General features: G+C 57.2%; 1 protein-coding gene across 1 annotated transcript in view; it reads right to left on the minus strand.

The window, feature by feature from the left end:
* Positions 1 to 15,173, minus strand: part of LOC113249241 (contactin-associated protein-like 4) — a 133,512-nt gene that overhangs the window by 56,903 nt on the left and 61,436 nt on the right. Inside the window, exons 4-8 of the mRNA XM_026490758.4 lie at positions 12,798 to 12,945; positions 5,535 to 5,738; positions 4,749 to 4,930; positions 3,347 to 3,490; positions 2,254 to 2,518 (exon numbers count right to left, since the gene is read on the minus strand). Of these exons, the coding sequence (XP_026346543.4) occupies positions 2,254 to 2,518; positions 3,347 to 3,490; positions 4,749 to 4,930; positions 5,535 to 5,738; positions 12,798 to 12,945 (943 nt within the window). The remainder of the gene's footprint in view (positions 1 to 2,253; positions 2,519 to 3,346; positions 3,491 to 4,748; positions 4,931 to 5,534; positions 5,739 to 12,797; positions 12,946 to 15,173) is intronic.

The following is a 15,173-nucleotide window of genomic DNA, read 5'->3' on the forward strand; positions in this document are numbered from 1 at the left end:
AATGCTGCTCGTGCGGCCGCACGCAGGCCTGGGGTGAGTGCGAGAACGGGCCGGGGACGGTCGCTGCGTGAAGGGGCAGGGGGACTTGTCCCACCTCAGCTGTCTGTTCTGGGCTCACATTCGGTCTGTCTCACTGTAGTTATGAATGTAACCGGACCCAGTGCTTTGATTTGTGCCTGTTACTTATCAGGACAGAGCGCGTTGCCCCAGTTTGGGGGGTCTGGGCGTGGCTGGTGCCTCGGGCTGCGGTTTGGATTCCCAGCGGTGCGGCAGGCTCAGCCCGGGGTCTGCTCTGAAAGCTCAGTGGGGCAGGACCGGAGCCCCGCTCCCTGGGGTTGTCTCGGGGTCGTCCCCGTGGGCGGCTGGCCAAGGGTCTCTGCTCCTTGGTGGATATGGCTGGCCGCCGCATGCAGTCTCTGGCACTGTGCCTTCTCGGGGGACACTCCCGGCCAGTAGCGCCCGCCCTCCGTGGGTACAAGGGGACCTTCGGGGACAGAAGCTGTGTCCTGGTCACAGAAGCCAAGCTCCTCACTGTCCCATATTCTGATCACTGGGAGCCAAGCCCTGGGCCCGGCTGGCCAACCGGGAGGGGCTGCACCTGCAGGGACACAGAGCCCCGGGGGGCGGGGGCCAGCTTCCGGGCACCCCCAGGGCTTGGATGGAAACATGATCGAAAGATTTGAGCGCCACTGGTCACATGCAATCTTACTCCGAGCCATCTGTCAAACACGCCAATTGACCGGTTAAGCGCTCCCGGCTCTGTGGGACTTGTGGAAGTAGCATCGCCCCGGAGCAGTGTCTTCCAGACCCTTGAATTGGGCTACGCCTGAGGCTTCCCCAGAGCTCGGCGGATGCATCACAGTGGACTACAGGACGCCCGCACACTTACATAAATTCGCGTCTTTTCTGCCGCCAGCGCATCTCTGAGCCAGCTCGTGCCTGAGACCCCGAATGGGACTGATCTCTTTCTCGTGAGCCCAACGTCAGCATTCAGCACACCGTAGAAGCAGTCCTCCTCGAGGTAACTGGGGGATGCCGGTTTCGGAGCTCCGACCTTCTCAGTGATGCGGGTTGAAGGCTCGTGCCGAAGCGCGTGCCTCTCCTTTGTATTTGCCTTCCCGGTGTCTCTCTGCTGCTTCTCATGCTGCACTCATCTTGGCATAGGTTCTAGGATGGGCAGAGTCGGCTCGGGCTGCTTCCCGCCCGTGAGCATAAGGGTCAGTGGTTAGGGGAAGGCTGACGGCTCCTGGTCGTCCAGGAGCGTGCTCGCGGACATGGATGTAGCCCTCCAGGGGGGAGCCCACGGGGACCTCCTGTGCCAGCCGCATCAGAAACCCTTCCGTGGCCTCACTTCTGACCGTGCAGAAGCTCCGTGGTGAGTGCCCGGCGGCCCGCGCTCGAAGTCCTGAGGAAACGTGGTTCATCACCGGCCAGCTGGATCTTCCTGAGGAGGTGTGCAGACCCCACTGGCCCCAAAAGCCTGACTGTGGTGCTGTCTCCACCTCTGCCCGGGGCTCTCAGATCTGACGCCAGTCCACAAACCCAGAGGTAGCCGACTTCCCAGCGGGCAGCAGTAAGCGGACAGGCCCTACCTCTCTCCTGTCCGCAGTCCATGGACCATCCGCCATCACTTGTCATGATCAAGAACATTGCTTTGGAACACTAGCCTCCTCAAAACTTGCGTCCAGCCAGAACGGCTCCTTGCTTGGGGACAGGAGCAGGTCAGCAGAGGGCGAGGGTGTGTCCCCAGGACGTAGTATTTCCTCCGGGGGCCCACCACATTTCCAGACGCAAAACTGGGTTTGGCGAGGTTGGCGGGTGCCGTCAAATCTGACAGCACGAGCTCGCCACCTACACCAAGGGTCAAGAATGGGCTCCCTGCCGCCATGTTTCCCCGGAGAGCAAACACACAGGGAGATTCACCCGGGATGTGAGCCTGGTGTCCGGTCAGCTTGGCAGGGAGGGGACAGGGCAGGGTCCCCGGGAATGGAGTGGGGGACTCTCAGGCACTCCCTCTTCCCCAGGTGGCTGGGCCAGGCTGAGGGTGTCACCTGTTATGGCCGCTTTGGGTGCTGACACTGGTGCCACAAGGGTATGAACAGCAGGGAGCCCGTGTCCAGGGGACATCGGCACAGGTACCTAGATGTAGGACCTCGAGTGTCTTACAGACTCCAGGTCTGAATCAGGGTGTGAAAGGCCGTGGGTCCTGGGGTGACACGGCTGTGTGGGCTGCAGCCTGGGGACACGTATTACCTGCAGTGACGTCACTCCTCGCTTGTCCTGGAGATGGGGACAGCCCCAGTCTGAGGGCTCCGTCTCTGAGCATGAGGAGAAAGCCCGTGGAGCCGTGAGGGGGCCAGCTGGACAGCAGGAGCCCTGCCTGGTTCCACGTCCGGAACTGGAAGCTGATGGAGGCCCCGTCCTGTGCCAGGGTGCCCGGCAGCACCAAGTGGCTCCTGGAGCTCGGAAACGTGACTGGCACCGACTGCGGCTGGGAGCAGGAGAAGGAGGCGTTGCCCTGGGGACAGGAAGCAGATCTGAGGAGGCCCTGGAGGTGGCCTGAGCCCCGCCATGGCCCCCACACCTGTGTCTCCCCAGCCAGAATCACAGGGCGTGGTGCTGCCGGCGTGGCCTCCTGCCCACCCAACTCCCCAGCCCCCAGAGACCCAGACCGCAGCAGCTGCTCGCCCCAGTGCACGTGGCCTCGGTCTCGCTTTGGGTGCCTCTGGGCGAAGCCAGGACAAAGCCCGGCGCCCGCGCTGCCGTTGCGACAAGATTCCCCTCTGGGTGTGCGCTCAGACTGACAGAGCTCACAGCCGGGCGTTTTGACCAAAGGCAAGAGACGAGGGCCCAGAGCTTGAACGTTTGTTCCCGTGACCCCGCTACTGGGAGGCAGGTCAGGGCTTAGCCTCTGATGCGAAGACCCCACATGGAACCTCCTTATCACGTCCCAAGGGACACAGAAAACATGTAGCTTATCGACCCATGCGTGCGTCCAAACCCCCTCGGCAAATGCTGTATTTACACGTGATGTGGGACCGGTTCCCGGGGGCGAGGCCCGTGTTCCCACCAGCTCGTGGAGGAAACCCCACGGCTAAGGGAACTGGTCCCTGCACTCTGGAGAGCACAAGCGGAGACCTTATCTTACGTTTTAATGGAAGACATGATTCTTCATCTCACATTTAAATAATTACTGTAAGTTACGTGTGCTCTGGTCTGTGTCTCCCGCTCAGGCGACGAGGCTGTGACGTGAGTCACGTCACGCTAACCTGACGTCACTCGGGGCACGCGAGGACCCTCATTCCTCCGAGGCCCCCCACCCCTCCGTCCCCGGGCAGACTCTTACCCTGATGAGAATCTGTGGTCTGTGCCTCTTGGCCAAATCAATGATATCCTCTCCATTAAAATTAATATTTTCTAAACATCCGTCAAAGTGTTTTCTTTGAAATGTCACAGATTTTCCAGGTGCTAAAATCCCTCCAAAGCTGATCTTAGAAAGGAAAATGACATCAATAATATTCTATAGTTGTTTCCCATTAACCTGCGTAAAACATTCGTGACTCAGAGGTACAGCAGGAAGAGGCCCAGGTTCTCAATTCTGCATGATCATGTGCTGCTGTGTTCACTACTCTAAATGAATTCTAAGACAGAGACTCCGAAATGACCTACGTGCTGCTGGGGTCTGCCACGCTCCTTCACCGGTCATTAGGGGAACGTGTGATGCGGCATCTCACTGGCCCCTCGGAGGGACGGGGTTACTGATATTCGTGATGGGAGAGCAGGTGCGGGGTGGCCTGGATGTGGGACCCAGAACAGAGTGCCGGGTCCGCTGCTCACCACCAGCTCGGCACCTTCAAGTGCTGGGAAGTCTTGCCCCCGGGATGGGCCTCTCCAATGCTGGCAGGTGCCGGCGGGCAGCTGGAGGAAGCAGCGTGCCCTCCAGGGTCCCCACAGGAACCCCTCCCTGTCCTGCTGCTACCTTCCCTTACAGCTCTTCCCAAGGGCACATCCTGGTGTCCCGGGGAGCTGACCAAGACAGCCACCCCGTCTGCAATGTATTAGATGGACCGGTCTCCTTGGGGGACCCGTTGTATCAGCTGTGGTGTGTCAGGTGAGGGGAGCGTCACATCTGTGTGTCCATGGCCTGGGATATCTGATCCATGTAACCCCAAACCCATGCAAAAGTTAAGTCTGTGCAGAAAATGAAAATAATCTTCTAGCTTATACATCTCTGCATGGAATTTACATTCATCTCTGTCATAAAATATGTTATTTTTGCCAACTCATAGAGTTTAGGCAATAAAATCGTGAGTGATGCAAAATAGGACAAGAACTGCCCATCGTCTGTTTTTGCCAAACACAGTTTTGTTTTAGCTTTAGTGTTTAGCTTCTTCTAATAGTTTGTGAACCTGACAATGTCTTACAAAAATGGCATAAAATACATGTGTGCAAAGGGCTGCGAATATGTTAGGCGTGTTTAAAAGCTGAAGGATGAGACAGGGCATTGGAACCAGCTGCTAGCTTGGGGTCTAGCTGGGACGTCAGCCGGTTCCTCAGGTCAGCCCAGCAGGACTGGATGCGTGAGGAGCTGGGCTGCAAAGGGTGCCCAGGACGCGGCTCGCTTCGGCTCACGGTTCAGCCCAGACCACACGGGCCAGGAAAGGGCGTCTCTCTGCAGGAATCCTCCTTCTGTCCAGGCTACGCTGCATTTAAGCCCCACCCCGTCATGACCGATGGGGACTCCGCACCTCAGGATCCAGGTCCATGTGACTCAGCTGTCCCCGTGCCTGGAACTGTCTCGAGTGCCGGTCCACTGAGAGGGTCACAAGCTGGCGGGCATGCTCAAAGAGCACCGAGTGCCAGTGCTGGTCGTCCAGCAGACTGCCCAGGGCCACGCCGTCGGGGCCGGACGGGGAGGGTGCGGCGTTGCCTGGCAGGGGAAACGGGCAGTTAGGGCCTGCCAGACCAAGCTTCCTCAACTCCGTGAAGCGGCTGCATCTGACCCCGGGACACCCCGTCCATCAGGGCTGCTTTCGGCCACTTCCCTTCATTACTGGGGTGCCTGCAGGCTTGCTTCCCTTGGAAGCACCGTCTTCGCTGAGAACTCTGGTATGGGGACAGGGCAGTGGCTCTCTGAGGGGCGCCTTTGTCCCCTCCAGTACACTGGTCGGGATGTGGGTGTAAGTTGTGCTACTGGCCTCTGGGGTCGAGGGCAGGGATGTTGGTAAACACCGTCCAACGCACAGGGCAGCCCCCACGAAGAGTCATCTGGTCCGAAATGTCACTGGTGCAAAGTGATATTGGGAAGCCCTGGGTCTGGTGACGCAGGTGAGTTCGCTGGATACGAGGAGCTCCAGGGACCCCCTCCCAGCACAGTTATGACATTTTAATATGTTTTTAAGCAAAAGAGAGTCAGAATCTGTAAGTCTAGGCCCTTAGCTATAATGCCTGCTAAAAGATCAGGTATAAAAATACTGAAGTACATATTACATCTGAGAATTCAGATTACCGAGTTCCCTGGCTGATCACTTTACCTGAATTGAAGAACAGAAGGAGCCTCCCTTTCACTAATTCCAGGGTGATGCAATCTCCACTTCGGCCCCGTCTGTGGAATAGAAGCCCATCACTCTGTGTTGTTTTAAATTTCAAAGAAATGGTGTCTTTCACGGGACTCCGGGTACTTTGAACAAATCTGTAAAGCACGGAACTTTTTCCATCAAAGTCAATCACCTCTGATCCTGCAGGAAAGATGATAAAAGTCATTCTAAGTATTAGCTTGCTTCTCATTAATGTTTTTAAATGTGTGGGGCCTCACACATACACACAGAGGCACACACAGGTGCACACTCACACACACACAAAGGTACACAGACACACACAGGTGCACACTCACACACACACAAAGGCACACAGACACACAGGTGCACACTCACGCACACACACAGGTGCACAGACACACACAGGTGCACACTCACGCACACACACAGGTACACACAGGTGCACACTCATACACACACAAAGGTACACAGACACACAGGTGCACACTCACGCACACACACCGGTGCACAGACACACAGGTGCACACTCACGCACACACACCGGTGCACAGACACACACGGGTGCACACTCACACACACACAGGTGCACAGACACACACGGGTGCACACACAGGCACATAGTATGTGTCCAGCCTGCTCATCAGATGACACAACATTTCTCCCTGCAGGTGCTGACACGTCTGACAGATTTTCTTTCACCTGTAAAAGCACCGTTTGGATGGCTACTGTCTGTTGGCACCACGGTCAGTGTTGACCACGTGGGATCTCTCGGAACACTGCTGTGTTATCAGGGCCCTCGGAGACTTCCATGTCGCATCCACCTGTGGGAACTGGAGCCTCCCAGGGCAGTGGGCTGTCCTGACTCCTGCTCCCTCTGCAGGATTGTCCCCACCCCTGGCAACTGTGCCAGAGATGTCCCGTCTCACCTCAGGGTCACCGAGGGCAGCAAAGCAGACAGTAAGGGGGCTGTCGAGAATGAAGCGCTCCTTCTCCCAGGAGCCGGCTGCCTGTGGCTCTTCTCAGCGGCCTGTGGCTGCTGGGCCCAAATGCCAGGAGGGCTGTCCCACTGCGCTGGGGCTCCCACAGCGCATACCTGCCCACCCGGCATGTGTCCTCGTGGCCTCTGTAGAGAATGTGTCTGTGTTCCACGTACATGCGGGAACAGCGGCCGGGTCACCAGAGGCCTGGGGCTTGGCCAGGATGCCCATTTCCGAGGGGGAAAGCACTTACCCTAGAAAAACCCTCCCAGCAAGGACCTAGCCCCTCGGAATTGGTGTGCTCACAGGACAAAGGGAAAAGCCTGGAGGGGCCCGTCCAGAGCAGCAGTGGCCATTGGGGGAGTCAGAGCATAACGGTTTGACCTTGCCCCCATCCTCGGGTCCCAGCCCCCACGTGTCTGGACCCACACGGGTAGGGCGGATGGTGTGCACGTTGAACTGATGGCCAGTTTCCTCCAGGAGAACACAATAAAATTACTTCTTTACGGACCTTATGTCTGGCAAAATGAAGGGTACAGCAGACTCTTGAGGAACACGGGGGTTGGGGTGCTGATGCCCACAGAGCCGAAAGTCTGTACGTAACTTCAACCACCCCCCAAATTTAACTAGTGATGGCTGCTGACCAGAAGCCTCACCTGTAACAAAGTCGATTAACAGGCACTTTGTATGTTATATGGTTATCTACTGAATCCCTGCGACACAGTAAGTTCCAGAACAGCACCTGTCATCACGGAAGTTGTAAGGAAGAGGTCATACCCTACAGCACGCTACCGTATTTACTGAAAATGTCTGCATGTAGGTAACCCCACAGCTCAAAGCCCGCTGTTTGGGGGCGCTGCACAGGGACATGCGTGTCGTTTAAAGGGCGCATCATATGGAAAATAAGCCATTAAAAATGATTCTTGCCCATCTTACGAGGATATCTTTTTAAAATTCATGTTTTATTTTCTTACATCTTGTTCATGTACCTAGAAACAATTTACTTACCAAGTGCACAATGAATAAATAGTTCATTCTGTTTAAAAGGTGTGTTATCTGCCCAATGATTTCTTCCGAATGAGGAGAAACATGGATGAAGGGCCAGAATAAGGGGCCCCCCAGGTGCACGGCCCCAACCGTTTCAGGGGCTGCCTGCTCACGCCCACGTCCCAACAGTGCGTCTTCCCTGTCCTTGGGTGAGGGCACAGATGTCTCTGCCAGCCTTGCTCAGGAGCCCACAGACCCCCACCTGTGACCCAGGGCCTGCAGACCCCTGCCTGTGACCCAGCACCCGTGACCCAGCGCCCTCGGGCCCCCTCCTGCCCCTACTGTCCTGCATGCCACTCCCCGGGCGGCTACTTGCATCAGGCATGGCCAATCCCAGTGCCTGCCCTCCGTGTCCTTTCCGGACAGCCGCGCTGCAGCAGACAAGGGCTTTCTGGCACAAGCTCTGGTGCAACAGAAAACCAAAGGAGGAAATTTAAAACCACAGAGAAGTCCCTTTTGCTGCTTTGCTGTTGCCGTGAGCGTTGTAAACACACATGGAGCAGGTTGGAAGGGAATTCTATAGTGAGGGTTTGTTTTGCATTTGTCTCATTTAGTAATTCATCCTGACCTTCTTTTTTGTATTTGGTTATTTCTGTGTTTTACAAGCTTATCAGATGTCCACAGTGGTGATTTTTGAAGACAGGAGTAAGAAGGGGGTGAAGGATCCCCAGACCCGGCTCAGGACCCTCTGAGAAACGTCATGTTGGAGAATTACTGCCTCCTGCCTCCTCACAGGCTCTCCAACAGTGAGGGACACACATGCAGACAGACGCACACATGTGTACAAACATGTGCATGAACACAGGCACACAGGAGTGTGCACACACACCAGAACACGTGAGAACACATGTGCACAAACACAGGTACACACGAGCGTGCACACACAAGACCATATGAACACACATGTACACAAACACAGGCACACGTGAGTGTGCGCATACCATAACATGTGTGCAAACATGTGCACAGACACAGGCATGCACATGAGCATGCACACACAGGAACACGTTAGCACACACATGTGCACAAACACAGGCACATATGTCCACATGCACACACAGGAACATGTGAGCACACATGTACACAAACACAGGCATGCACACGAGCATGCATACACACAGGAACATGTTAGCACACACATGTGCACAAACACAGGCACATACGTGCACATACACACAGGAACATGTGAGCACACATGTACACAGACACAGGCATGCACATGAGCATGCACACACAGGAACATGTTAGCACACACATGTGCGCAAACACAGGCACATACATGTACACACACAAGAATGTGTGAGCACACGTGTACACAAACACAAGCATGCACACGAGCATGCATACACACAGGAACATGTTAGCACACACATGTGTGCAAACACAGGCACATACATGTACACGCACACAGGAACATGTGAGCACACGTGTACACAAGCACAGGCGTGCACACAAGCGTGCACACAAGGAACACAGGAGCACACATGTACAAAAACACAGGGGCACACATGAGCATGTGCACACACACTTAGGCAAGCACACCAGGAAACTCATATACGGTGTTTAGATGCAATTCTGTTCATGGAGGGTCCCGGACCCAAAAAACCCTTTCCAGGGTTCCTGTGGGTAAGGGTTGAGAACTACTCCAAGTCTCCTGGCCGGAGTGCCCCCCAGCAGCTCTGGGGCAGGCAGAGCACTAATCCCGTCCTCTGTGAGGATCGCGATGCCTCTGGTCCGCTGGAAAGGGCCCACACGTCCACTTCCAGACTGGTTTGCATGGAGTCAGCATGCTCCCGCTGTTCCTAGTGGTGGTAATAACGCCGGGCTCGACCAGGCTGCCATTGGAAAGCACAGTGTGTGCGATGGTGACCTCACACCCTGGCTTTGTTTGCCAGCTCGCACCCCCGTCTGACGCAGAAGCCTTCGTGTGACATAAGGATGTCATCAGCTTTGTGTCTTGTCAAGGTGGGTACTTCTCCCTCCCACACCGTTTGATTTCCTCTTCATGCGCCCTCAGCGGGAGCCGCTCACAGCAGACCCTGTGCTGGCCAGCAGGTCTGTCCGTGCTCACCAGGAAGGACCCTCATTCTCAGAGGCTCTCCCGGCTGTGATTAATGACCAACTCAGGGGCACGGCATGGGCTCGCCCACCTTGCCCCTCAAGTGGTATGCATTTAACTGGACAACCCTAAGCCCTGGAAGCCTTGGCATTTGCTCCATGCTGAACATCAGACTCCTAGCCAGTCTCAGACACCATGCATGAGGAGCAGACGCTTTCCTGGTGGCCTTGTGGCCCGCCTGCTGCACACCTGACAGTGCATTTGCTTTTCATCCGTGTACCCTACTGACAGACGAATGAACAGTTACCACAAGGCGCCGGGATGGTGCGGTTGCCATGGGGACAGAGCAGGCTGCCATGGGAGCCTGTCAGCACGACACCAGCCTGGCCAGGGTGTGCAGGGAAGTTGTGGAGGTGGAGACGTGGTGGTTGATCCAGACTCCGGGGCATGGCAGTGGAGGGTGGGTGAAGGAAGCCAGGCACCAGCGACACACCCAGGAGTGTTCCGTGCAGAGAGCTAGAAAGAGGAGATGCTAGCCCACAGTGTAGTGAGGCATCAGGGTGAAGGGAGAGTGCCGGGGAGGAAGGGGAATGAGAGGCTCTTGGAAGACTGAGAACCGTGCCCTTAGATTTGCGCACTTTCCCACATGTATGGTACACCTTGAAAAATATGTGTCCTCAAAGAAGGGATGAAGGCTGACAGTTGCAGGCTTGGGGACCGTCTGTGCAAAGGTCCTGTGGTGACTGCAGACATACTGGTGCTTTCAGAGAGCCAAAATAGAGTGACGGTGGCTGCCTGGGGAGTAAGCACTTCTCTGGCAGCTGCCTGGGGTGGGTGGGCTCAGACAGACAGGTGGGTCGGAGGAAGGGCAGGGGGAACCAGCGCCCTACCCGGCTGCAGAGAGGAGCATCCCTGGGGCCCCTATGCACCATGGGGAGGCCCAAGGCCACACTGTGCCTACTAAGAAGCTGCTGGAACTGCTGTGGCCCTCTAGGTGGAGGGTGGTGGCAGGACCCGGACCAGGGTCGGAGCCAAGGATGACGAGGATTCAGAGTGCGCTGGGAAGGAGGGGTTGTGGGGCTGGCTGGGTGTGAGCAGCCCTGGGTCCCCTGGAGGGGGAACCTGGGGCATCCACCCGGTGAGAGAGAGAATGCAGGTGAAGAGACAGCAGCTGGAGACGGCTGGAGAGATGGCTCCGGTTTCAGGCAGATGAGGGTCCCGGAGCATCGCCCTGTAAGGTGTGGGGAGGCGCAGGTGGATGTCGATGAGCCTTGGAAGGAGACTTGAGGTGGCCAAGCTGTGCCCTGGAAGCCTGCCGGAAAGACCCTCCTGGCCGGTGTGCAGCCTGCAAGGCCGTCCTCAGCCCGCCCTCGGTCCAGCTGCAGCAAGAATGTGCCGAGTGCACGGAGAGAGCGCCCCGACCCCACGTGTCCTCCTGGTGATTGTCCCTGCACAGCCCGTCACCGGCCCCCGGCCATGAGCCCCAGCATCTTCGCTCATCGTCTCAACGGGCTCCTGTGTGCTGCTTCCAACCGCGAGAAAAGAAAGGGCAGGGTGCCACGGAGACCGGACAACGCCGGCTCTGCCCACAGCTCACGTGGCCAACTGCAAAGGTGGGGGTGTGGAAACCGGGTGTGCGAGAGAGACCACGGCCCGTCCAGGAGCACTGCACGTGGTGGCCGCGGAGGGATGTGCGGTGGGAAGGGTGGGATTCCTCCGTGGTCTGCAGGCAGGGCTGCTGCGTGTGAACAGGTGGACGCGAGGGCAGCAGGGCCGAGGGGCACAGCCCGCATCTCCCGAGCAGCATGCTGAGGGGACCTGCGCTCTCCTGCCATTTCCAACACCAGAGCACGCACTGCGTCGCTCGTGGGCGCTGATGGAAAGGCGGTGTGTCCCGCGTGTGTCCAAGGAGGCACCAGCCTGTTTTCCAAGTGGCGGTGACAGATTACCTGCTGGGTTTTCATGCACCCCTCCCAGCAGCGTGGCTGCGTGGACTTCAGGGCTGCTGCTGGTCCCACTGGGAGGGCCGTAGCCACACCTCTGGGAGGGACGGTCCCGGGGCACTGGCTGCCACGGCTATAGGAGTCCTGGCACAGACTCATCACAGCCCGTTCCCCAAGGGGACAGCTAGCGGCAGGGCCCTTGCCCGAGGGAGCCCTCGTGGTCTGGGTATCCAGTGTGAGGACACGGACGGAGCAGGAGGAATGTGGAGATGAAGTCTCGGCACAGGGGGTCCCTCGGGTCCCCGTGTGGGGCTGGCAGTGCTGGTCCATGCAGCCCACGGGCTGGACCCCCACTCTGGTGACCCTGGGACTCCCCTGACCCCCCATGGCCGCAAACCTGCCTCCTGGAGCCGATCAGCTGGCCCCCCACCCACCCTCCCACCCCGCCTCCTTTGTGCCATCCTGAGTGTCTCCTCCTAACAGACAGCAGACCCACCTTCCACGGCAAACCCTCCCTCACAGCAAGTCCTGGCAACTGTCACACGGTCAGCGAGTGCGGGGGCGGCCCCTGTTCAATGTCGCTGACAGTCAAGCCCACCCCCCTCGAGCCTTGGGCTGGTGACATCACTGTGTGTCCAGAGACAGAGAGAGAGACAGGGAGACAGAGAGACAGAGGGACAGAGACAGGGAGACTGAATGAGAGACAGAGAGGCAGAGATGGGCAGAGACAGAGACAGGGAGACAGAATGAGAGACGGAGAGGCAGAGACAGAGAGGGAGACATAGAGACAGAGACAGACAGAGACAGAGGGAGAGAGACAGAGAGAATGAGAGACACAGAGGCAGAGACAGAGACAAAGGAACAGAGACAGACAGAGGGACAGAGACAGAGAGACAAAGACAGAGGGACAGAGACAGAGAGGGACAGAGACAGAGACAGAGAAGGAGACAGAGAGACAGACAGAGGCAGCGGGACAGAGGCTGAGACAGAGACAGCAGAGACAGAGAGGTAGAGACAGGGAAGGGAGAGAGGGGCAGACACTTAGTCAGAAGATCCAAGAACAACCTGATGGCTTCATCTCCAGTTTTACAACAATACAAAGGAGAATCCATGTCCTAGTTAAGGAATTTGAGAAAAGCCTCCAACAGTCTCTGAATTTGGGCCAAGGACCCCGCGAACCAAGATAGGAGCCGCTTGCCGCGCCTGCACTTACGGAATGGGCATCCGTACACCTCCACGCGCATCCCGATGCGGCCGTCGCGGTTCCAGGCGGAGGGGAGGAAGCGCAGGTGCCTGGCTTCCATGGGCGGCCGCAGCCGGTGGCGCACCACGCTGTCCGCGTTGGCGTTCCCAGGAAAGCCCTGCAAGAGAGCAAGGCCTCAGTGCCTGTGGGGGGTCCCCTGCTCCTGGGGTGACCTTCTCTTCTCTCTTCTTTCCCGACCCGCCTTCTCTCCACCCCCAGACAAACCAACACCCCAGCAGAGGCTGGGGATCTGGAACCTTCTGCCGGCCAACAGGGGCAGGGGTTTGCAGGCACTGAGGAGGACACACCTGTCCTGGCCGGTGTGGCCGTCACCCATGCACATGGCACTGGACTCAGGTGGGAGACGGGCTCTGAGCACACACCGTGGGCAAACACATGAAGTGCAGACTCCACGCACGACCTTAGCAGTCCTGGGAGACTCTCGCCCTCAAACCCCTGTGAGTTTGCACCAAGGGGCAGGTCAGGGGACGCGGTGACGTGCCGCGTCCTCGCATGGCTCAGAGGCCGGGTCGGGGGGAGAGGGGACATGCCGCATCCTTGCACGGCTCTGGAGCAGTCTCTCACTCCCCTTCCTGCTGCCCTGGCCTCCCTGGGCCCTGGCCCTGCTGTGGGGTGCGGGGCCAAGACGAGCCCCTCGTGCTCAGTGTTTCAGCCTGCCCCACAGACAGGAAGGATCTGTGGGGATAAGACCAACGGACCCATAGACCCCGCAGACCTGTCAGGGCACACGTTGGGGGACACCGTCTGTAAAGAGCAAACCTCGGGAGGGGGGCTTTGTCTGCACGCGCCCCCCCCCCCCCGCCAAGGGCTCAGTGGGTGCCCCTGGGACTGACCAAACCTGGTGAGAGTGTATGTGTGTCAGTGTGGGTGTGTCTGTGCGTGCATGCGTGTGAACACGTGTCTGTGTTGTGTGTGCATGTGTGTGAGAACGCACACATATCTGTGTCAAACGTGTGAGCACGTGTCCACACACACGTGTGTGTCCAGGGTGGGTGCTCTTGGCCAAGACATCGCTCAGTGACCCTCATCACCGTGGGTGGGTGTGAACCAAGGCAAACTGTCACAACCGACTTTCCATTTTAAAAGTAACGATATCAATTACCGTGTAAATAATTCACTTTTAGCTAAATAAGAAAAATAGCCTAGTGAAGAAAATGAAGATTTAATTCTGTTCATCTTCATCAAAAAGCAGGAAAATACGTTTTATGGGAATGCCTCATTGGTGTGATCAGTCTTATGGTTTTTACCAACCCCTAGAATCATTCTAAGGGGGGCCTTCAACTTCCTACTTAGGTTTTGTTAATAATGCAGAATGTAATTCAATTACATAATTGTGTATAAAAGCTCCATTAAAATAACATGAATTTAACATTAAAATTTCAAATAGGAATGCTACTCTTGTGGTCACTGCGGTCATCTAACCAGAGTCCAGTCCGTGGTCACCGCGGTCGTCTAATGAGGGTCCAGTCCGTGGTCACCGCGGTCGTCTAACGAGAGTCCAGTCCGTGGTCACCGCAGTCGTCTAACCAGAGTCCAGTCCGTGGTCACCGCGGTCGTCTAACCAGAGTCCAGTCCGTGGTCACCGCGGTCGTCTAACCAGAGTCCAGTCCGTGGTCACCGCGGTCGTCTAACCAGAGTCCAGTCCGTGGTCACCGCGGTCGTCTAACGAGAGTCCAGTCCGTGGTCACCACGGTCGTCTAACCAGAGTCCAGTCCGTGGTCACCGCGGTCGTCTAACCAGAGTCCAGTCCGTGGTCACCGCGGTCGTCTAAACAGAGTCCAGTCCGTGGTCACCGCGGTCGTCTAACGAGGGTCCAGTCCGTGGTCACCGCGGTCGTCTAACGAGGGTCCAGTCCGTGGTCACCGCGGTCGTCTAACCAGAGTCCAGTCCGTGGTCACCGCGGTCGTCTAACGAGGGTCCAGTCCGTGGTCACCGCAGTCGTCTAACGAGGGTCCAGACTTGAATGGGGCCTCTTGTCAGACTCAGTTGCCTGCCCATTTGGCCCCTGCACACAGGCCTCCAGCTCAGCCAGCAAAGAACACTCCAGATCCCACTATTTTAAAAAACAGTCAAATGTCTAGTAGTTTTTCTAGGTGGAAATTTAAACTTGCATTTTGGAAAGAACCACAACTGACAAGCCTTCTGATGCAATTGCTGCAGCTCTGATCCTGGGAGCAGGTCAGCACCTTGGGTGAGGAGTGCCGCAGCCCCACCTGGCTCCGCAGGGTCAGAAGCCCCCGCTCTGGCCCTGGGGGCTCCACACGGAGTGTTCACCCGAAGGCCCACACCTCCTGGAGCTCCTAACACGTTCCCTGCGCTGGCAGC

This window comes from Ursus arctos, unplaced genomic scaffold (assembly GCF_023065955.2).
Source record: "Ursus arctos isolate Adak ecotype North America unplaced genomic scaffold, UrsArc2.0 scaffold_1, whole genome shotgun sequence".
Classification (NCBI taxonomy): Eukaryota; Metazoa; Chordata; class Mammalia; order Carnivora; family Ursidae; genus Ursus; species Ursus arctos.